We start from the raw sequence: 24,209 nt of genomic DNA, 5'->3' as shown, positions 1-24,209 counted from the left end.
TGGACAATTAAGGCAGTCAGTAAAGAAACGTGTCCCAAAAGAAATCTCGTCCTTTAGATCATAGTTAGGCCAGTGTTTCCCAACCCTGTTCCCTGGAGGCAGACCAACACAACACATTTTCCAACTCTTCCTAATCAAGCACACCTGACTCCACTCATCAGCTCCTTAGTAGAGACTCCAAGACTCGAAATAGATGGGTCGATTAAGGGAAAAATCCAAAATTTGCACTGTTGGTATGCCTCTAGAACAGGGTTGGGAAACCATGAGTTAGACCATGAAAATGATTTTGCTATTTACTCACCTTCAAGCTTCTTTTTGCAAAATAATCCAGTGGGTTGTGATTTATAATGCCAAGCTAAGAAAAGAACCATAAATCTGTATGATCCTTAATAGCTTTCTCTGAGGAACAGACCAAACTCTTCCAATCTGCCTGAGCTCTTATATCTCATTTACACCTATGTTCAATTAAAAATGACATTTATATGTAGTGCACCAGGTTTGTCAATGGAAATACAAAGCACTCAGTATAATTTTATTAATTTAATTTAATTTAAATGATCACTAATTTCTAGTTTTCATTAAACATTCTTTTTTTAAACATTTCATTAAACATTGTAATATTTACAAATATTAAAAATAACACTGGATCATAAAATGAGTCAAAAATGCTAAATTTAACAAATAATTAGAAAGAGATGGTAAGTAACACATTGAATGAAAGGGTTATGCTGCGTTCCAGGCAGGTTTTTGAGCCCGTAAATTACAACTTTTTAAATTACAAACCACGACTCACGACTTTATAGTGTTCCAGGCAAAGTCACGCCAAAGTGCCTGAGCGCAAGGAATTGTGTGGTAGTTAGATGTAAACAAAGCATGGCGGACAGTACGGGGCTTATGCTCATTTATAATAATTTCTATCGCCAAAGGTGCTTACTCCTTGCTTATTTGAGGAAAACGGAGGAGAAAAACAGCGCATACGGCAAGAAAAGCTGTTATACCTTTTTTTTTACGTTATTTGTATACTTGTTTCATAAACACTGCATCCGTAGGGGCTGCCATTGTTGCTTTGCGGGCTGTGACGTCAAAACTCGTAACTGGGAGTACATAGATATAGTACGAGTTCACGGGTGGGAAGTCACGGGTTTGGCTGCCGTTCCAGTGCACTTTCACGGGTAGAAGGTTGGAAAAACACGGGTTACGGGTTGCCTGGAACGCGGCATTAGTCCACCCAAAAATGAAAATTCTGTAATTTCTTACTCACCCTCATGTTCTTCCAAACCTGTAAGACCTTCGTTCATCTTCAGAACACAAATTAACGGGATCCCCTGTTGTTAAGACTTGTATGGCTTAATATAACATAAATGAGGTCTCTTACTGAAATATGTAGTAGAAAACCCATGAAAGATCTACGTTATTTAAAAAATTACATATTTGGACAATGGGCGCCGCCATTTTGTTTGCGTTCTATGTCGATGACGTAGAATGGTTGCACTCGGCAATCAACTGCCGTTCTCCTTATCTATTTTCACCACAACACAACTCGAAAAATGTGCTGCTCTCGTCAGTCTCCACGACAGGGCCGAATCCGAAATCGCCCCCTAAAACCTCAATCATTACTCCCTACGTTAGTCCACAAATAAATGGTAAATGGACTGCATTTATATAGCGCTTTTAACAGACCTACGGCCATCCAAAGCGCTTTACATTTGCCTCACATTCACCCATTCATACACTCATTCACACACCGACGGCGGTGTCAGCCATGCAAGGCGCCATCCAGCTCGTCGGGAGCAGCTGGGGTTAGGTGTCTTGCTCATGGACACCTCGGCACTTGGTCAGGTGAAACCGGGGATCGAAACACCAACCTTCCAGTTTGTAGACAACCTACATGAACCACTGAGCCAATACCATTCACTTGATGAGTGAATGAAAACGAGTGAGTTAATTAGGAATACATTTGGTATTGCGGTGCAATGTGGGATTGAATGAGTGCACTCAATAACGTCCACTGTGGTTTCGGACACCACTACAAGTGGCTGTCCCCTTAAATAATGCCCTATTTGAGGGTATAGGGGGCGATTTCGGATTCAGCCAGTGAGAGTGCTGGCCTGCCAAATCAGAACCAGGTGACAAGTCAACCCTCATGTATAACATTACACCTGATTGAGCATGTGTGTGCGGACACACCAATCTGTTGGTGTGTGTGTGTGTGTGAGAGAGAGTTTGTGGGCATGTGTTTGAGTGAGTTAAAGGAACACTCCACCGTTTTAAGAAATAGGGCTTATTCAACCTCTTTCCTACATTTAGATATGTGGGCAAATGCATTTTTGTCTCAGTGCATGCATTGTTTTAGTTTGGCAGGGTCGCCGCTAGCTTAGCTTAGCATAATGAATGGAATCCTATGTTGCCAGCTAGCATGTCCAGAGTAAAAGTGATCCAAAAAAACCCCCCACCTAATTACATCTTGTGGCCTGCGTATTCACAACGAGTACAAATAGCGATGCAGATTAAGACTAGGCGATTTCCTAGGCAGATATTGACTTGGGACTATATTATGGGGAAGCACAGGCGAAGCACTGCTACTTGGGGGCAGAGATATTACGCAACACATGAAATCCCACAACTTCCGTCAACATATCGGCGTGAATAGTAGCTGGATATTTTTCATACAGTACATGAATGGCGATGAACTTGGCTGATTTTGTAAGAGACGAAGAGGGTTACTTCTTAGACAGTTAAGATCCAGAACCATACCTCTATGAACCAGAGTTTTCAGAAGAGGAGCTACGCCTGCGTGCTTTGGAAATAGAACAACAGGAGGAGGAGGTTGCGATCGCTCAACAGCCGAACAGCACATGAATGCAATGTCATATATGTCAACATATAAAATGTACATAAACATTGAAGACTGTTCTGCTACTTCCTTTGGTCAAACTGCTTGTATAGCCTTCTCTCTAGTAGTTATATTAAAACTCCTGAGTCAAAAGAACCAGGCTAACTCGGTGAGAGAAATATAGCCCTCATTCATTTCATCTCACAGGTAACAATAACATTGTTTTTTATTTTAGTTTTGGTTGTTCACGCAAAACATGTTGAATTCAACATGAGGTTATACTAGAGGAGCTAACTTTATTTGAACCGTAGTCTATATATAGCTTCTCAGCATCTATCTTACAACCGAATAAAGGCAAACAATAACATAAGGAAGAGTAATAAAAGACAATTTACAAATGCACTTTGTTCTGCCTGTGCTTTGAAAATGGATGGGACAGCCGTATCTTTCAGACGTAGTACCGTCTTTCTTGGCCCATATTGCATTTTTTCAAAGTAGTCCTCCGGTGCAAAATGTTCTTCGCAAACACGATACTGTTTAATTTTGTAGAGAGGCGTTGAAGTACAGATATCCAGAGCAGCTAGCCATTTATTTCTCAGTTCCACATTCGATGGAATTCTGTGAAACATTACATTAGTGTATGTCCGTTGCTTGTTCTCACCTTTTACTACGCAGGCAATTACCGTGTTTGCTGTAACTTCTCAAAATAAACAATCCAAAAGACAAGACACTCGGTGCACACAGTTTTTTGTCGCGTTTGCACGCCGGTATGTTGACGGAAGTTGTGGGATTTCATGTGTTGCGTGATATCTCTGCGCCCAATAGCAGTGCTTTGCCTGTACTTCCCCATAATATAGTCCCAAATCAATATCTGCCTAGGAAATCACCTTAATCTGCATCGCTATTTGTACTCGTTGTGAATATCAGGCCACAAGAAGTAATTAGGTGGATTTTTTTTTTTTTTGGGATCACTTTTACTCGGGACATGCTAGCTGGCAACATAGGATTCCATTAATTATGCTAAGCTAAGCTAGTGGCGACCCTGCCAAACTAAAACAATGTATGCACTGAGACAAAAATGCATTTGCTCACATATCTAAATGTAGGAAAGAGGTTGAATAAGCCCTATTTCTAAAAACGGATGAGTGTTCCTTTAAATGCAATTACAGCACAATTAATTGGTTTTGTTTAACGTGGTTTGTCGTTTTTTGCGTTGTGGTAAAAATAGCTACGGGTAGCCCCAGTTCATTGCCGAGTGCAACCATTCTACGTCATCGACCTAGAAAGCAAACAAAATGGCGCCGCCCATTGTCCAAATATGTAATGGATTTTTTAAATAACGCAAATCTTTCATGGGTTTTCTACTACATATTCCAGTAAGAGACCTCATTTATGTTATATTAAGCCATACAAGTCTTAACACCAGGAGATCCCTTTAAGAATTTTTGTATTAAATCAAAGTGATTTCTAACCCCACATAGACTGCAACGTAATCTATTTTAACAAAGTCTTTACTACCTTTCTGGGCCTTGAAAGTGGTTTTCCAGGCCCAGAAAGGTAGTAAAGACATTGTAAAAATAGTCTATGTGACTCCAGTGGTTCAACCTTAATGTAATGAAGTGACAAGAATACTTTTTGTGCACAATCAGCATCACACTCATACGTTGTGGTGCTCACGTGAACAGCGTCGGCCAATACAGAGCCAGTGTTCTGACATAGAACCCGGAAGCGTTGCACTGTTTGCAACGTGAACAGCATAGGAGACAAGGAAGAGAAGAAATTGTTGAATAAAGTCATTATTTTTGTATTTTATTATACATTATTTCGTATTCTTGTCGCTTCATAACATTACGGAACCACTTTAGTCACATGGACTATTTTAATGGGGTCTTTACTACCTTTCTGGACCTTGAAAGTGGTAATAATGTTGCAGTCTATGTGGGGTCAGAAAGCTCTCGAATTTCATCAAAAATGTAACCCTTTAAATGTGAACATTTGAAATAGAAAGACTGAAAAAATATATTTTCTGGTAAAAGGTACTCCAAAAATCTTTGTTTTATTTATAAAATATTTTTATTAGTAAAAACAATTATGCATTAAAACATTCCTCAAATAAAACCAGCATGTGAAGTATTCCGGATGAATCTCTTGACTAGTTCTTTACCTGCTCAATGGTATTTTCTGACAGTGAGTTGGCCTCTTCTAGTTTGTTCTTGTGTGTGATGTTCACTCTACCAACACCCACACATTTTTAATGGCTTTCTCCTGAAAATGCAATGCGATAGCCTAGTGTTACAGTCAAGTCAAAGTTTACCAATTAAGATCCAGTCTTCTGCCTCGCTTCTCGGGGGCATGAGATGACTTAACTGATGTTGATATATAGCATGTACTTGGTGTCTCTCTAACGATGACACATCTGCCCACCACACACCTCAGTGTGTACAAATTATCACGTTCAGTCTGTACTGCATCCAAAATCACATACTCTCTTGAGAAGGTACTTATTTTGAACAAGTAATTACTTCACGACTGCTAAAAAAGTATGTTCTATATAGTATGAGTGTGTCGCATGAATGTAATCTGGACGTACCATGCTGTCATCATCATGTGACCTCCCAGCGTCAGTTATGTCGCTTCACTGCCGCTCACAAAACCTCTCCCGTGGCCTCATGGGATAGTAAAGCGGGGCACATGAAATGTGAAAACCCAAAAATGAAAATTACCCCATGATTTACTCACCCTCAAGCCATTTTAGGTGCATATGACATTCTTCTTTCAGATATTATATTGTACAGATGCGCTTACATGTGCAGTATATTGCATTGCAGTGTCATCATGGCTGAAAAGGTTACAAATCAACATTCAGTACCTAACCACCATGCAGTTTCCTTAAAGTTAAACACTGCTTACGTCTAGATCCTGCTGCAGCCTTCATAAGCTCCATCATTTCAGGCACCACACTGGGACGTAACAGGTAGTTGCCGTCCTTTGCCGTATGTTTCCAATCAGTCCTAATGGAAGAGCCTGTAAGTTAAAGCATGCTCAGTGAATTGAACAGAGATGTTGCCTCACAGCAGATTTGTACCTTCAGTGAAGTAGATCCAATTAGGATCTAAGACTTTATCAACAACAAGAAAAGTAAATGTTAACTGCTGTCAAACAAAGGCCCAATATTGCACTAAAGGAACTGTGGATGCGTATTGTAGGCTACTAATTTGAAAGAAAGAAATATACATTAATTTATAGAGCTATTTACACTACTAAATAAGTAAATAAATTCCAACCAAGCTGCATTTTGTTGTTAATTATGCAGAAAATAAGAACGAAATATTTAATTTTGTGTATTTAGGCAGAGCTGGTAATTTTATATATTTAAGTTTAAAATATAAAATGTCCAAGCACAATACATAATTTGAGATGACATGGATGTTCATGACTTCAGAAAAAAAAGAATCTACACTTGTGAATAATAAACAACTGAGAGTGTGAACATTATTTTTTTTTTTAGCTTAATAGGCTACTCTAAATTATTATTTTTGTTGTTATTTATTGAAATTTTAAAACAAGCTCTTCCACGGTTTGAGTAATGTTTACAGGGTGTTGGGAACGACCTGTAGATTTATTGAATTAATAGAGAGGGCGCCATCATCTTCATCACCTCCATCATATCATATTGGTTCATAAAGGGGCGGTAGAAGGGACGGGTGTCACCACTGAATATGATTCACATTTCACTCATGAAGCAACCTTGAGAAAACAAACCTCCGATGACGGGTTATTTGCATTTACTTTTCAGTGTATGATAGATGTGGCGGAATATGCGCGTTGACAATAATGCCAGCAAAAGACCCGCTTATCGAAACACTTAAAGGTAGGTTTCATATCCCATCATCATTAACAGTTACGCATACTAAAGGCTGTATCTGACATCTTCGATGTGCTGTTGTATGGTTATTGATCAGCTGTTCTGGTCACGTAACTGAAGATGACAGGGTGTCTGGGAGCTTCTGTTAGCAGCGCCTGTTGTTGGTAGATAAATAGACGGCTAGCATACTTGTTTTGCGCACTCAGAAACCCGGTTTTGAATTTTTAATATGAGACTGAAGTGGCCACACTGGAGGGGATGTTTAATTGCTGCTCTATCTGCGTTACAATATCCTCATATTTGTACATCTCAGGAACCAATACGCGGCTAAACAAACATTTGTAACCTATTTAATAAAACCGAGCTTATTAAGTATTCAAAGTGTGTCGCCTGTTTCTATCATGCTAATACGTGAGAAAGCCACCATGAAATCAAAATGGACAATTCTTATTTTTTTTATGAATTATTGTGGTAATATTAATGATTTATCCGTACACATTATTTTTGGCCTGGTAATCTTTAATGAAAATAACTTCCCCTCCCTCTTGCAGCTAGGCTACATCTCTTCTCTGGTGACGTGTTTACTGGCGTAAGGGCGGGATCAACCTGTCACAACGATCCAATCAATTATGATGGACAAAATCAAGTCCCACCCTCCATTTTTTATTGTTTGAAAAGCCGTTTAACTCATCACAATAGGGCATTTGGTTAATATTTAACATATTTCTCTCTCCCAGTGAAAATACAACCAAAACACAAACCGAAAGCCGGTCTGGAGTAGTGAGCGACAGAAATTTCCCAGTGTTCTCTAATCACTCCGCTCCAGACCCATCTTGTTTTATCATATTCCTGGCAACCGAGTAGGCCTATGCCAGTGTGTGCTGTTTTGGTCTTGTTTAATGATGCCACCTACATTACATTTTGTGGTTAAAAACAGACATCTAATCATTAACCATCATCCTCCCTGTTAATTCCAAGTGTGCATTCTGAATTTGAAATCGGAGGGCACTGTGACTGACTCCAATCCACACCTGGCATCCTGCTGTGAGCTCCTGGAACTTATACTGCAAAAGGGACTACAGCGTGAGCTCCGCACACCAACACACACTCTCCTGTACACCTGCACATCGTCATCTGTCAGCAAACACAGGACACACACTCAATTATGAGTCATTATACACCTGGCACACATTGTGCCAGAAAATACATACACATTACATAATAAGGATGTGTATATTGACAATACTGTAGAAATTTGGACACACTTAACTCAATTTATTTTTCCGATGATGTTATAACCTTTTGACCCGAATGTTTTTGCTTAAATGCTTCAAAGTAGTTGTACACAATAAACTGTCTACATAAGCATTTCTTTACAAAACATAAAACAAAGATGGTGAAAGGAAAAGCAGCCAACAAGTGTTTGCAAAAACAACCCATAAAAATAATTATTAGTGGCAGTATTTTTCTCTTAGATAAAAAAAATACAAGCAAATAAAAGTGCATGTAAAGGTCACTATGTATAAATGCTGCATGTCATTCATTTTTTGTAGAGCCTGTTCTCAGCTTGGCACATAGAGATTACTGGCATTGTTTTGAACAGCTTCTACAGCACGACACATGTGGCAGGTGAGTCTTTATGCACTCATTCCTTCTCATTTTTAGTGTAATTTACCATAGGGTGAAAATAAAATCTGGTATTCGAAGTCTAATTAAAGGCAGGGGAGGCAATTTGTTCCGGAAACATTGTTTGTTTATGCTGCTGGTTGAATGTATCTTCACATCCTGATAGCAATCATTAAGTTAAGGTGGTCTAAATGTATTTATATATATATATATATATATATATATATATATATATATATATATATATATATATATATATATATATATATATATATATATATATATATATATATATATATATATATATCGACTGTGGAATGCATAGGACCAATGCAATGTTACAAGGTCCTACCTGCCTGTCAACTTATGTATTTTCATACCTCAGCACACCTGCTCACGCAGATATCACACGTCCTCATGCTATGCAGATTTAGACAGACGTCAGTCACCGAGCACCGCAACCGAAACAGCAGCCACCTTTTACAGTTCCTCCTGAACCAAAATAACAGGCTTAAGGCCTTTGCACACTTAATTCGCATGCGAAATTTTCGCACGTCAAAAAATAAATTCGACCTCACGTTATGTCAATTACGCTTGTACACTGCCTCCGAAACTTTCGTCCGTCAAAAAAAAAATCGGAACAGGTTCGATTTTCTGCGTTTTTCGCATCCGTTTTTCCACCTACAGCTGATGCCCAACCTAAAACTGCTGGCAATGCTGGTGAATGAATCGCCAGTGCTCAGATACCTACAATTATATATACAAATATTATTGTATCAAAAATACTACAATATCACACAGCTATAATTATAGCACACCAACTCCCTGTAAACCGTGTGTGTGTGTGTGTGTGTGTGTGTGTGTGTGTGCGCGCGCACGGATCCTAGACATACTGCCAGTCTCTGTTCAGGACTGGAAATGGGTGGTCTTCTTTTTAATATGTGGCTCCAGTATCGCTAGCAAAGCATCAAACGGAGCCACTGACATTCAACTTTGAATCGGTCTGGATATTCCCGCAGCTCCTTGATAAGGTGGAAGATGGCATTGTGTGTTGTTTTGCGTTTTTTTTCATAACACATTCATAAATACGCATCGGACTCAGTGTGCAAGGTCTCTGTGCGTGACGAATTTTTCGGATCACGGATACGAAAAAACGCATGCGAAAATTTCGGACTCAGTGTGCAAAGGCCTTTATGCTGCGTTCACACTAGGCTTGCTGCGATAATCGGTGTTGCTGGTGTTACCGGAGTTCAACTCCGGTTACATCACTTTTCCCACCGTTTTTACAGTAATAAAAATAATTTAGTTCAGTTAGAGATCAAACAGTACAGTTAAAAACTGAACGTGTCTGCTTAATACAGCGTGAGCCAAATGAGAGTCGCAACACAGACCAGCAGTGGGAGTCAGATTTCATTTATGATGAGAGTGAAGAGCTGACTGACAAGATGACGGCGGAAGATTTTCAATGCGAAATATAAAAGCACCTATTTAAGCGAGCTTGTCATTGTACTGTTCTGTTGTTGTGTTTTCCATTAAGAATAATATTGAAGTCTCCATTCGAGCAATTCCCCCCCGAATTGGCGCTAATTCTAAAGTGAAAGTAAAATGTTCACGACTGCACGGGCATTCATAACGGTGCACGTCCATTGGCGCGGAGCGAGCAGGGCGACCGTCTTTAGTTCATTCCAATGGAAGCTCAACTTCCATAGGAATTAATTGAAAACACTTGCGCTGCTCCGCACTAGTATGAATGCCCATTAGGGGTGTAACGATTCATCTACTACATCGATGTATCGATTTATTTTCCTATGATCTAACTACATCGATCTGTGCTCGGCAAGTTGGTCTTCCGTACGACATATATCGATCTAACATCGTTTTAAAAGGTAATCAATCGATTGTATCGATAATAGGAAATAACGCATTGGATTTTAACACGTCAGAATTTATATGGATGATTTTTCTTAGCACTTTTAATGATAAAGGCATTAAACATTACTCGATTCAGTCTGCCTACCTGTGACATCATCGCAACGCACCAGCAGCAGCGCTAAACAAAACATAGCATGGCGGATGGCAGAGGAGAAGCCAACGAGCGAGTAATTATCAAGCCACCAGGAGAAAGAGCTACCTGTACTTTCAACCCTTGCTTGTTACCTGTGCATTCCTGGCACCAGTGTGCCAGCAGAGCGAGTTTTTAGTACTGCTGACGATATAGTGAACGCACAGAGAAGTGTTCTGCGGTCAGATCATGTTGATATTTTTGAAAAAGAAATCTGTAGTCATTGAAGAGTAGTTGGTTACATTTTATCTTTTGTTAAATATTGTTTGTTTATTAAACTGAGAGTAGTAGCAGGTTCAGCCAGTTTATTCAACCTGAAGAAATGTCGGTTGCACTTTATTTTTGATATTAATATTGTATTTGTATTATTTTAATGTTGAAAAACAACAGCAAAAGTAGCAGGTAAACCTATTATTAATTAAACCTGAAGAGAAGTTAGTTGCACTTTATTTTTGATATTAATATTGTAATATTTTTATGTTGGAAAACAAAAGCAGAAGTAGCAGGTTAACCTACTGTTGAAATGTTGGTTGCACTGTGCTTTTATTGAAAATGTATTGAATATTGAAAATGAGAGCAGAAAAGGTTAACTTCCTGTTAATTCAACCTAAACTGTTGGTTGCACTTTATTCAAATAAAATTTGAATGCATTTGCCATTAATTGTTGTTTACTTGTTTTTTTATATCCATAATTAATTGATACCTGATTCCCTTACAAGAAACAACAGGAATCTAGGAAACTTCACCTGCACTGACCAGTATCCAGATATTTATTTCAGTCACACAATTTTTGGCTAAAAAGTTACTGAATCGATTTCAAGTCACTGAATCGTTTCGGATCGTATCGTTCTAAATTAACCAATATCGTCCTTGAATCGTATCGACAACCTCAAATCGTGATATGAATCGAATCGTTGTTAAAACGAATCGTTACACCCCTAATGCCCATGCATTAATTTTAATTTCGGTTTAGAATTAGCGATTTAAAAGCCGATTGTCACACGTCGATTAATTTACTCACTGTCACATCCCTAGTTCACACCAAAACTACTATAATTTGGAAGAGATAGACACCCGTGAATGTTGTACTCGGAACGATTTGTCAACACTATCAACGCTGAAATGAATTTCAAGCTGTCAGGTCATACAGCAGGGCCGTGCAGAGAGTTCGTCAGGGGCAGGGGCTCAAATGTAAAAAAGGGGCAATATATATATATATATATATATATATATATATATATATATATATATATATATATATATATATATATATATATATATATATATATATATATATATATATATATATATATATATATATCCTTATGCTCATCAAGCCTGCATTTATTTAATCAAAAATACAGACAAAACAGTAGCCTAATATTGTGAAATATTATTATATATACTTTTTAACTTTTTATTAATCAAAGAATCTTGAAAAGAGTATCACAGTTTCCATCATTGACATTAAATCCTCATATTAGAATAATTTCTGAATGATCATGTGACACTGAAGAGTGGAGTAATGATGCTGAAAATCCAGCTGTGATCACAGGAATAAATTATATTTTAAATTATTTAAAAAAAGAAAACCATTATTTTAATATATTTCGCAATATTGCTGTTTTTTATCAAATAAATGCAGGCTTGATGAACATAAGAGACTTCTTTCATAATGCTACATAATATTCAAAAATGGTAATAAGTCCTTTCATGTAACCATTTCGCCGGCCTACACTTCGCTTAATAGGCACGTAGGTGCCGGTGGCACTTGGGTTTTGTTAACTTTGATAGTTTCATGAAATAGTAAACGGTGTATCAATATGCATAAATACAAGTGAATTCAACACTACTTACCATTAATGCGACGTTTGCTGCTGTGGTTTTGTGCAGGGATTTGTTTGTTGTCTGTTAAAATCCATTTTGTCAGTGATGCAATTTATAAAATGAGACAAACCGCAGGAAATCGTTCCACAAACGTTAGTTCGTCTGTCCATGTAATTTTCAACCGATTTATGAATAAGAACAGAAAATTACCGTTTCACATCGCCCAATGGAATTTGAACTTGCTTTGCCAGATTGGTTGGTGTATATACATGACAAACGGGTATTGGTGAATTGTGTAATACTTTAAAATATATAGCTAATATATAGATTTGTAATTAAATCAACACATTAGCTCTGATTATGGATGAAAAAAAAATATTGGCGTACTTTTTTCCCGTGAGGCCACACACTCTCTGAAAGGACCATATTTGGCACGAGAGCCGTTTCCGAACAGTGGAAAATCAGCAGTCAATCAAAACGCACGCAACCCATAGCAACGCGTTATGACAACGCCTCAACAGAAATTATCCGACTTTTGAGCCGTTCGTTACTATTGTATACATTGTCATGTTATAATAATCACATTTATTTAGTTTTATTGACCACGATATTATCATTGATATTTGTCTGAGAGGGGCACTTTTGATTCATTTTGAAAAAGGGCAGGGGCTCGAGCACCCAAAGCCCCCCCCTCTGCACGTGCCTGTCGTACAGGTCAGTGCTCTCTAAGTTGTTAATGTTCATTATTATTGTAATGTTATGTGGTTTAACGCCGCCTCTCGTGAAGCTTTTGTTTGCTCCTCGCTGTGTGCATTCATATGTTTTGGAGGAGGCATGGCTTTTGAGATGCTCTGAAGGGAGAGTGGGATCTTATGTTTTTAAAGCTAGCTCGCTATTGCTAGCCTCTCTGAAAATTGCCAACCCTACCTTTAAATCCAGGACATAAACAGTAATGTAGGATTTTGAAAACATTTAATAATATAAATAAAAGAGGTATTTTAAATTCTGAAATTGCTGTTTTTGTTATTCCTAAATTGTTATTCTAATAATTGCAATAACAATATATATATATATATATATATATATATATATATATATATATATATATATATATATATATATATATATATATATATATATATATATATATATATCATAACATCATAACACTCACACTTTAAAACCCTGCTCCGTTTTAAAAAAATAACAGCTTATGATTAATCACAACCTCAAAATTTCTGAAAAAATGTATATGAATGATCAGAATGCTCTGTCTGCCCGTGAAGGTTGAGTTCAGTCTCTTTGGCAGTGCAACAGACCACAGCCTGCAGCAAACTCATTACCTCTCAAGGCCGAGGACGATTCTTCATACGGCTCATGCTGATGAGGAGAACTCTGGGAAATGTAGTAAAACACCTGCTGCACACAAACAGAGTAATCGAGGTTAGTGGACACTCACAGAGTGATGACTGAATCTTGTCTTTTACAGATAATCAACATTGTTTCTTTTCTTTGCAGTGGTATTGCCCTAACATTTCTATTCTCCGAAATGAGGAGTTTGTAGGTACGTTTTTTTGGTTTCTCAAACCATCTAACTTGACCATTGTATTGTTTTTTGCTGTGAATAGCATCTCAACTGTTTCCAAACAGAACCATTCCTTTCGCTGTCTATGGTGTTGTCAGAAATGAACTTTAGGATCAGTATTGAGGTATGAACCGCTGTATTTGCTATATGCGTCAGTGTATTTGGGATTTGTTTCAGTAAAGTGTTCTCATTTTTACTGGAAACTTCCTCTCTGTGACTTTAATCTTAGAACTGCAGCTTCCTGGATGAAAGCTGGCTGCTTCCGGTACAATCTTAATGTTCTGACTTGCTTCATTTACCTGTATGTGCATGAAGAAGTAATGCTGAACTGCATGTTGCAAACCTTGCTTGTGTTTTAGGTGTGTCAAATCTATGAAGCTGTTCCCTGTCGGGAGCTGGGAATGGTGCTCAGGTTAGCATGTAGGCATTTCTTTTCAATTCTGAATGCTGCATTTGTTTGTGTAATTGTAGCCAGTTATTCAAGAAATCATTTTTGTTCACATTCTGATCCCCCTGCTGTCTGTGTTGAAAAAGTTGTTTTTGATTTTCTAGATTATTCCTAGTTAGTATTCCTATTCATATAACATATTCTATTAATATTTCTTTCTAAAGGTACCTAGATGGACGTGTGTTTGTGCTGGACCTTCTTCAGGGTAGTCAAGCTCAGGCGGAAATGTTTGCCGAGCCTGGTGACATCATTGATGAAATCAATGGGATATCACTGAGGAATGCTTGCAATGGGCAGGTCAGAATCAATTTTACCCATAAAATATGTCCTGCATGACCCAACATACCAACATAAATGTATATTAGATTGCTTCTAAAGACAGCCTGATATATGTGTGTACACTGTTATCTGCTTTACCGGAATTGACTATATAATCATGATAAGCTTCTGGGTTCCCATTGTGTTTGCTTATTATAATACTCGTTCAACACAAGATGTGGCTCCTGTCACATCACTTCAAAGGAGAAGTTCACTGAAAAATTACAATTTACCTGTTCCAACCACATATTATTTTCTTTCCTCTGGGAAACACTAAAAGAGATGATGTTAGGTACAATGTTCAAGCTGCTGGTTTCCATGAAGTGGATGAATGTAAATGATAATATAACTTGCACATCATTAAACTACCATTTGAAGTTATTCAAATGATTCATACTATTTATGCGCAATATATATTCCAAGACTTCTGAGGCCATACGATAGTTCACCCAAAAAAAAAAGAAAATTCTGCCATCATTTACTCACCCTCGTGTCGTTCCAAACCCACAAGACTTTTGAAAAACAAATGAAGATATTTTGAAGGAAATCTATGAGATTTCTCATTTTAAAGTTGACATGAAACAAAAATTCACCTTATTTTTTCAAATACTTGTTAGTGATGTGTATGGTTCATTTGCAAAAAAAAATTAAAAATTTTTCTCGATCTTCCAACTTATGTTTCTCTCTGGTAACTTCACCAATCATTTTGTCTGCATAATCCCGCCCTTTCTTACAGTGAACTGCAAGCTCGCATTCAGCCATTTGCCTCCTTCCAATCAACAAACGATGCACAGAACCAAGTCAATAATTGATAAATAATAATTGTTTCACTGGATGTACATCACAATACAAAAGAAATACATCCATTACATTGCGATTTTAAAATGCAAATGTGAAAAGAAAAAGTCACAAAGGTACTGTAAAGATTAATATCTGACTGACAGGCCACACGCTTTCCCCCCTCCAAAGGCAGGTGTGGTTCTGTCTAAGCTCAAGGGTCAGCCACTTTCCATTCACTTTATACGTTGGAGAGGAGAAGATGGGTCCATCTATCAGCCGCTGGTCAAACACTTACGGCAACTCAAACAGGAAAAACCCTCGCTTCAGTTTGGCCCAAAACCAGCCTCTCAGCAGGACAGAACTGCAGGTCAGAAGAGAGGGCAGACACAGTGTGTGAAAGATGGCAGGTACTCTCAATAAAGACTTCACGTGTGTTTGCAATCGTATTAGTCTCAAATACCATAAACAGTCTGGCCTGTTTGATCGTGTTTCATTAACAGGATCCTGTACGCTGTGCACCTCTTAGGAAAAGCAAACATAGGAATGGTACAGTAGTTGTGTAAACATCTCTCTTTATGGTGCTCTTGCTTCGCTTTAATCCATGCATGTGTTTTTTTTTTTTTGAGTCAATATGTGATACTAAATAGAGTAACTATTGAATGTTATTTTTGTTTAATCTTAAGTATGGAGGTAAGGAGAGTCTGCAGCATGCCATCCCTGTGGTTTTAGAGAGCAGACAGGCAAGAAAGGTACATCTACAATTAATCAAGTGAGTTTTATACAGAGACATATACACTGCCTGGCAAAAAACAAAAAGTCACTGTTTGGATTTAAATGCTTAACAGTCAGCAACCATGTAGGAATCATTTTCACACATGAATTGGCACCTCTGAGTCCAGACCCTAAATTCATTGAAAGCCTTTGGGATGTGCACAGAGTGCTTGACACTTGCATTGTCAATACAAGATCTTGACCAAAATGTATTCGCCTCTTGATGGTAATATGTGTGCATCAATGTTTTTGTCAAGAGTCAAGACTTTCAATTAATTTAGGGTCTTGTCATTCTTTCACAATTTGAGCCTGATGAATCTTGACACTGTCATCCTGGAATATGGCTATGATGTGTCTTTCTTCATGGTTGTTTAAGAAATGAAAAGCTACATACTCTACATATATTATGGTTAGAAGAACTGTTGACAAACATGTAACATGCTAGAAACATAATAATCACTGCAATAAGGATCCAATCATAGACTCTTAAAGGGGTGGTTGCATGCGATTTCACTTTTTTAACTTTAGATAGTGTGTAATGTTGCTGCTTGAGCATAAACAGTATCTGCAAAGTTACAGCGCTGAAAGTTCAATGCAAACAGAGATATTGTCTTTTAAAGTTATGGCAGTTTATTGCCTACAAAAACGGCCGGTTTGGACTACAACAAGCTTCTTCCTGGGTTGGTGACATCATAAACCCGTGCTATTAACATAAACACTGCCCTCGTGAACACGCAACAAAGTGGGCGAGGCCACGTCGCAGTCATTACGAAAGAGAGAGAGCTGTTGCAGAACTATAAACTACATTTGGCCATCTAACCAATCTAAGACCATTGCGTTTTTCGGAGGGATGGGCTTCATAGAAGCAGGAAGCAAACGAGCCGTTCAAAGGACAGTGGAGACAGCGGTGTGGAATGAAGGTAAAATATAAGAAAAATATGGCGTTTTAAAAAAAAAGAAGTATTAAGACATGTTATACTGCGCCACATAAACACAACCAAGCCTAGAAAAAAAAACACGGAACCACCCCTTTAAGAATTTGCCTATTTAAATCCAAACCGTGACTTTTTATTTATTTTTTGCCGGGCAGTGTATATAAGCTTGTTGTGACATCTGTATCATTTTTCATGCATTCTTTCTAATTTTATTATACAGGAAGTACTGCTGGATGTAAAGGAAACTCATCTTACCTGCATAGAGAAGTCCAATAAGCAGGTTTGTATTATTCAATGTTATATACGTATAATTTGGGTGTATAATTTAAAGCCAAAGTCTGTCCTTTTGATCAGGAGCTGTTTCAACACCACTTCCCTGAGATATCATGCGTTGGGAGGTTTGGAAGCCAGCCTGATTTAACCATTTTTGCCTTTTGTTTATTGTAAGTATACTTTGAGAGTATACTATGTTGTATAATAGATGTCTTTTCATATGTAAGTAATTAAAATTAGATGAATGGCATGCTGTTTTATGCTAAGCTTTCTTTCTTGAAATATCAGGAGTTTTCTTTTAATTCAGATGAGGGTATTGGAATTTGAATAAATGGCAGGCGGATTATGAGACTGGTTTATCTGCATTCCATTTTCTTATCAGTGACATTTCCTTCCATGCTTTGTGTTTTTGAACTTGGACTTTCTTGGACATTCAGTACTAAACATTAAATTGGTTTCAGAGATTCACCGCAGGCAGGCAAACCAACAGGCTTCTGTTGTGTGGTCCTGCAGGCTGCCACGAGTAGTGAGTGTGAAGAGATTGTTAACCGTATTGGTGAGTGTGAAACTACTCACAGTGTTAATGTAATAGGAGGATTCATATGTCAAGCGTCAATCACTTTAGAAGTAATACATATCTTTTCCCCCCACAGCCGCTGGGTTCAAACATACAGAATGGTTTGTATGAAAAACCCAGAACTTAAGAGGACATCTTCTGCATCATGTGTTTTTTAACACTATATGTATTGTCATATATTCTAATGTATTATAACAATATAGTTTATTGTTTGTATTAGTATATATGACAGACAAAACCTTATTGTAATACCCTGTATTTGTGCTATGTTGTTTTGATAGAAATACATGAAAGTATTCAGTCAGATTCCATGCCTTTATTATTTTGTCACTTTTATAATAGGCCTTCACACATATTTTTAACACATTAAAGAAATGAATGCCACTAAGCTAAATGCACACACAGGGGTCAATAAATATTGAAACTATAATTGATGTATTTATTTATGCATTTAAACTTGGAAAGAAAGGATTTTTAGGATTTTTTTAGGATTAAGGTTGTTTTTTTGTTTTTTACAACAAAGGCTAAATTAATTAAATGAATTAAATGTGAATAAATTAAATGTGTCATACAATGGATAAGATATTTAACATTCTCCACTCAAATAAGTAAATGTATGTCACAACATGTAAACTCGTATACAGAAGATATATTTTTGCTTTCATCGAGGAAGATGTCGAGGAAGATGAATATTAAAAAAATTAAAATACAATTAAAATAAAAAGCAAGTCAACGTCCTTAATTTGTTATGCAGTATTTATTATTAAGAAATCAATATCACACGTTTGGTGTCCTTTGTTTGCGACTTTAAATTTGAAGCACATCTCGCTCTTAGTTTGAGGATTTACCTCTGTTCATTATCTCGTACTTCACTCTCCAATGAAGACGAACGAATCGTTCTTTTGACTTGATTCTTTTCAATGAATCAGTTGAGCCGGTTCACACAACAGGTCTGAACCATTCCTGTACTCATCGAACTGAATATCCCTAGTGGCGCTCGAATCAAACTGTTCAAAAGAATCGATTCTCGCGCTACTAAAACGTCATCACAATGGCCCGGAATTTCCTCTTCGCCAGATCTGGCGCATGCGCACATCAAAAAAAGAATGCGGACTTCGCAGCTCTCCCAATATTAAACTGTTTGATGGCCACAATTCGATAAATCATGTCGAAAGCACCATCTCAACCCGGTTCTTCGGGTGCCGCTGCCAACCTGGGACCTTCATCGTCCTCCTCCTGCTCCTCACCCTCGGCAGGTGGCACGACGTCCCCCGCTAACGTGCTGCACGCACAGCCCGAGAAACCCCAGCACTACACGTACGTAACGAAACACCTTTACACCCACCTGATTACACATGCAAATCACATATTTCATGCATCACTAATTTTACACGCCTCTGATGCGTATTTGTGGGATCTGATGAGCTGGACCATGAGTTGTGTTTTGTGGAGGCCTAGTTGTTTGATAGTATGCATGCTTTACATTTTGAATGAGCATCCTAGCAAGAGGTCTGGTGATTTGTAAACAATAGAGAAATAAAGCTATACAATGCTTAGTCTAATATGTTGTTATTGATAGTGAAATTGTGGTTAAAGTTACCTCCAATCTTTTGATATCAGCTTCATATCACTTATGAAGCACCATATTCAAATGATTTCTGAAGGACCATGTGACAGAATGTGAAAATTCTGATTTCCCATCAAATGAATAAATTACATGTAAAATATTCTAAATTATTAACATTATTTTAAAATTACTTTCACTGGTAATGTGATCGGGTTCCCACATTTTATAAGCGATGCATTTGCCTGATTTTGTCATTATGTCTAGTCATTTATTGCTAAAATGATTAAAGACATTGGTGAACCAAAGCATTACTTACTATTGACATTTTAAAGGACATTTTAAGAGTTTATTAATTTACACCAGGACTGTAACCACCAGTGACATGGACAGTATTGAAGCATAACCAACCAGAATGATATTATAAAATCACTATAGCAGTTTATGCGACATTGCCATGATATTTGACGATTTCTTGAACTTTTCCAGTTGTTCATGATTGATTTTTTGAGTAATACTTTTTTGTTGTTGTTTTTAAATTCTGGAGATAAGTTTGCAGCTAAGCATAACTAGACACATGCATGCATACGTGTGTGTGTGTGTGTGTGTGTGTCTAGTTATGTATGTATGTATACATGCGTGTATAAATATATACATCACAATTACAAAATTAATCATTTTGTATGACTGTGGGATCCCTGACGTAATCAACCGATGGTAATCCATCCTCGCTCTTTATCTTCCTTCGTTTTTATATTGTGCTTCCTCTCTTTCTGTGTTTAAGGTATCTGAAGGAGTTTAGGACGGAGCAGTGTCCCCTATTTGTGCAGCACAAGTGCACTCAGCACCGGCCCTTCACCTGCTTCCACTGGCACTTCCTGAACCAGAGACGACGGAGGCCGATTCGCAGACGAGATGGAACTTTTAATTACAGCCCTGATGTGTACTGCGTTAAATACGACGAGGGTGCAGGGAATTGTCCCGATGGAGATGAGTAAGGACCGGAAGATTCTCTGGTTTTTAAGCCACATTGTCTGAATTTATGTTGAGATATGTCTTTAACTAACTTATTTATTTATTTATTGCCAGGTGTCCGTTTTTGCACCGAACAGCCGGAGACACAGAGAGGCGGTATCACTTGCGGTACTATAAGACTGGTTCCTGTATCCATGAGACTGATGGGAAGGGCCACTGTAGTAAGAACGGCCCTCACTGTGCCTTTGCTCACGGCTCCCATGACCTCCGTAGCCCTGTTTATGACATCAGGTAGGGAGTTGACTCTGAATATGAAAACTGTCAACATATAGTCACCGTATCATTTCAAAAACTATATATCCATTTTCCTTTGTGAAACACAAAAAAGTTATTTTTAATTGAAGTCATAAATTGTTTTGCATCCACATTTATTATTATGATACACTACCATCTACTTTGTGATCGGTAAGAATTTGTATTCATATTTTTGAAAGAAGTCTCATTTATTTGATCAAAATAAAAGTAAAAACTGTAATGTTGTGAAATATCATTACCAGTGAATGTAATTTTAAAATAATGTTAATAATTTAGTATATTTTAAATGTAATTTATTCATTTGATGGCAAATCAGAATTTTCACATTCTGTCACATGGTCCTTCAGAAATCATTTGAATATGGTGCTCAATAAACATTTATTTTTATGTTGAAAATAGTTAATAGCTGAAATAGCTGCTTAATATTTTTTAGAAACCGTGATAAAAATGTTTTTATTTATTTATTAATTCATGATATCACATCATTAATATCTTTACTGTCACTTTTTCTACTGCCACTTTTGATCAATTGAATGCATCCATGTTGAATAAAAGTTAGGGCTGGGCAAATTAACACGTTAACGCGGGCGATTCATTTTTTCAGCTTAACGCAATTAAAATATTTAACGCAAATAACGCAGCGTCCGTTTTTATATCCATTTTTGCTTAGCGTTACATGATCATCACGCTCTTATTCATGTAAATGCTTCCAAGCGCGACAAGACACGAGAGCACGCGCTGTATGCCAATGTCCTGTGTGTGTGTGTGTGTGTGTGTGTGTCAGTGTCCTGTCTGTGTGGATGCGTCTCATGTCAGCTAGTCAAGGGACACACACACACACACACACACACACACTCGACGCATAGATAGACTCGCGTCAGTTTCCTGCTCACATCGAGTTCTCTTTTGCTCTTGAACAAACAATAACACAGAGGATTTTGAGTATTCTCATATTAGAGTCTTAAATTAGTTAAATAACGTCTTAAATGAACTTAAAGAGTTGTGAGGAAATGAGATGCGTGGGACAGCGCGTGAGATCCGCGGCTGTTCTTAAAGTGACAGGAGCACTGATGATGCCTGTCCTTAATGTTCATCAAAGAACAACGGGAACAGAGAAAATTTTAGCTCTAATGATGATTCATCTATATTTAATTTATTATTTATGCAGTTAAGAAAGATAACTATTACATTTCTGTATATGTATAACAGGGTTTATGGGTAATTTTGGGTTTATGTTCACTTCAATTAAAAGTTGTTTTTTAAAGCCTAATAAATGTTGAAATTGGGAGCTTTCAGTTATACTGTAATGTAACGTCATTAATGTTTCATAGAGACATTAGTATCAGTGATACTGGCCTTCATTCATAAAAATATGACAATACAACACATATTTAAAATATGCTGTCTTTAAATTGTTTATACATTAATTTGGAGAGTAACTGAAATTATTACAATATCAAAATATTAAAAACGTAAAATATTAAAAACTTGCGATTAATCGCGATTAATTACAGAAAAAAGTGTGATTAATTAGTTAATTTTTTTTAATCGATGCCCAGCACTAATAAAAGTATTACTTTTTTTTAAAGTGGTAGTGTTCATTGTGGATATTTTCTTTGGTTTGACATTTTTATTTTTTATTTCTTGTTCAGAGAGGTTCAGGTGTTAGAATCCCAAACTGCTACTGGATTGGTCGAGGGAGCATCTGGAGAAGGGCAGTCAGGAGTTGTGGCTAGCACTGCACTCATAGAAAAGATCCTGAGTGAAGATCCACGCTGGCAAGGTGAAATCAGCCTCTATACATGCGTACAAACACACACTCGACTTGAATATGAACTAAAATGTCACTTTAAATTTGTGTCATTCTTCATGTCGTTCTTTTCTCATTTGTCTTCATGCAGACAACAGTTTTGTGCTCTCCCACTACAAGACTGAGCTTTGCAAAAAACCTCCTCGGCTGTGCCGTCAGGGCTATGCCTGTCCCTACTATCACAACAGCAAAGACCGCAGACGGAGCCCTCATAAGCACAAATACAGGTCCGAACAACAAATACTTCATTGTGTAGAAAACCTAAAGGGAGTTGACTTCCAAAAACTGGCAGTTTTTACTCAGTCATGTTATTCCGAACAAGTTTGCTGTTATTTTTTCAGGGGACACAAACTGATAATTTTTGCACAGATCATTATCATACAACAACAGTTTGTGGTGATGAAAAAGACAAAACTGCTATATTTTATGCTTTTTCAAGTAGAGATGCTCCGATCTGCATTTTTGGGGCCGATCACCAAGATTATGATCTGCCGATCACAGAATGGCAGGGGAATGGCAATCTTTTATCTATAATCTTGCAGAGTTTGCACCATTTGTAGAAATGAAACTAACTCTAAGTTAACTGAGTCAAGATCTTGAAGAACCACCAAGTGTTTATTTTAGAAAATGAGATAACTTAAGGCTACCGTAGGCCATCTTTCCCAAATAAATGTATATAATAAATGTATTTATTTATCTCACCTAAATATTTGATCATGCAGTGCATTTTTGTTTTTAAAAACAATTTTTCAGGTAGGTCTAACATTAGTATTGAGTTAAGAAATACTAAAGACATTTAATAAGAAATCAAATGCAAATTAATATTGGTCTTCCCTGAATAAATTAAATTAGATTAATCCTTACACTTAAGGTTGCAAAAGTTAGTCATTCAAGAGCAGTGAGTGTCATAAAGGTTCATCAAACAACACAAGACAAAGAGAAACTCAGAGACAGCAGCAGTTTATTCGACAGCCGTCACTTTAAGAGGGAATACGGATACGGTTACAGTTGCACAAACGTTCACTCGCGAGTCACGACGGGGTTTATGTGCATACTCGTCAAGACGGTAATTTAGTACATACATTTGTGTGTATCTGACCATTTCAGCGCAATTTGTACTCGCAAGCTTTTTGTGAGATGGCCTGTGTGTGTGTGTGTGTCTCCAGACCGTGCGCGTGAGGGCTGAGCGGTTTGAACACTGGCAAGACTTAAAAATAAATGCAAATGATAAACTTTAGTGACGATGCGACACTGCCTCAATTGTGCAAAGTGGCAAATCCTGTGTCAACTGTGCAGCTCAATTTTAGTGCAGATGCGATGATGTGAAGCCATTTGAGCATTTTGAAAGGGAGAGAGAGATAGAGCGCGCGCACGCGGTGATTCACGCGCGCTGTTTGTGAACTTCAAATGACTGCGTAAGTTATTTAATATAGAAATATGAATTGTACCTCGCCTTCAGCATTATAATTATTTTACCCGCGCCGGAAAGAGAATGAGACCGTGTCGCTGCATGTCATGCCCTAGCTCTCACGGCAGGTGCGGGTTTTATGTGTAACGTTAGTCAGCATGCGATCGGTTCATGAGATCGGCCTTTTTGGAGACCGCCGAACAATCATCCCAAAGCGATTATCGACCGATCGAGATC

The 24,209-nt window shown here is 37.6% G+C and overlaps 2 protein-coding genes across 3 annotated transcripts in view; both read left to right on the top strand.

The window, feature by feature from the left end:
* The window catches only part of LOC307116822 (uncharacterized protein), a 56,807-nt gene extending 38,170 nt beyond the window's left edge, over positions 1-18,637 (top strand). Inside the window, exons 1-16 of one of the 2 annotated variants that reach the window (XM_079801223.1) lie at positions 6,449-6,704; positions 7,677-7,781; positions 8,252-8,327; positions 13,500-13,656; positions 13,732-13,777; positions 13,864-13,922; positions 14,028-14,063; positions 14,158-14,210; positions 14,411-14,543; positions 15,534-15,751; positions 15,845-15,890; positions 16,028-16,093; positions 17,271-17,330; positions 17,405-17,493; positions 17,785-17,879; positions 17,977-18,637. In XM_079801223.1, the coding sequence (XP_079657349.1) occupies positions 6,668-6,704; positions 7,677-7,781; positions 8,252-8,327; positions 13,500-13,656; positions 13,732-13,777; positions 13,864-13,922; positions 14,028-14,063; positions 14,158-14,210; positions 14,411-14,543; positions 15,534-15,751; positions 15,845-15,890; positions 16,028-16,093; positions 17,271-17,330; positions 17,405-17,493; positions 17,785-17,879; positions 17,977-18,011 (1,311 nt within the window). In that variant the 5' untranslated portion in view covers positions 6,449-6,667 and the 3' untranslated portion in view covers positions 18,012-18,637. Of the gene's footprint in view, positions 1-6,448; positions 6,705-7,676; positions 7,782-8,251; positions 8,328-13,499; positions 13,657-13,731; positions 13,778-13,863; positions 13,923-14,027; positions 14,064-14,157; positions 14,211-14,410; positions 14,544-15,533; positions 15,752-15,844; positions 15,891-16,027; positions 16,094-17,270; positions 17,331-17,404; positions 17,494-17,784; positions 17,880-17,976 lie in introns of those variants that run through there. The other variant, XM_079801222.1, reaches the window with a different exon arrangement.
* Positions 18,638-18,967: 330 nt separating this feature from the next.
* Positions 18,968-24,209, top strand: part of unk (unk zinc finger) — a 25,918-nt gene continuing 20,676 nt past the window's right edge. Inside the window, exons 1-5 of the mRNA XM_079801220.1 lie at positions 18,968-19,217; positions 20,249-20,458; positions 20,554-20,730; positions 22,407-22,537; positions 22,656-22,791. Coding sequence (XP_079657346.1) covers positions 19,066-19,217; positions 20,249-20,458; positions 20,554-20,730; positions 22,407-22,537; positions 22,656-22,791 — 806 coding nt within the window. The 5' untranslated portion in view covers positions 18,968-19,065. The remainder of the gene's footprint in view (positions 19,218-20,248; positions 20,459-20,553; positions 20,731-22,406; positions 22,538-22,655; positions 22,792-24,209) is intronic.

Source organism: Gobio gobio (assembly GCF_949357685.1).
Source record: "Gobio gobio genome assembly, chromosome: 20".
Lineage (NCBI taxonomy): Eukaryota > Metazoa > Chordata > Actinopteri > Cypriniformes > Gobionidae > Gobio > Gobio gobio.
The sequence above is the reverse complement of the archived record's forward strand: the minus strand, read 5'-3'. Positions and strand labels throughout refer to the sequence as shown.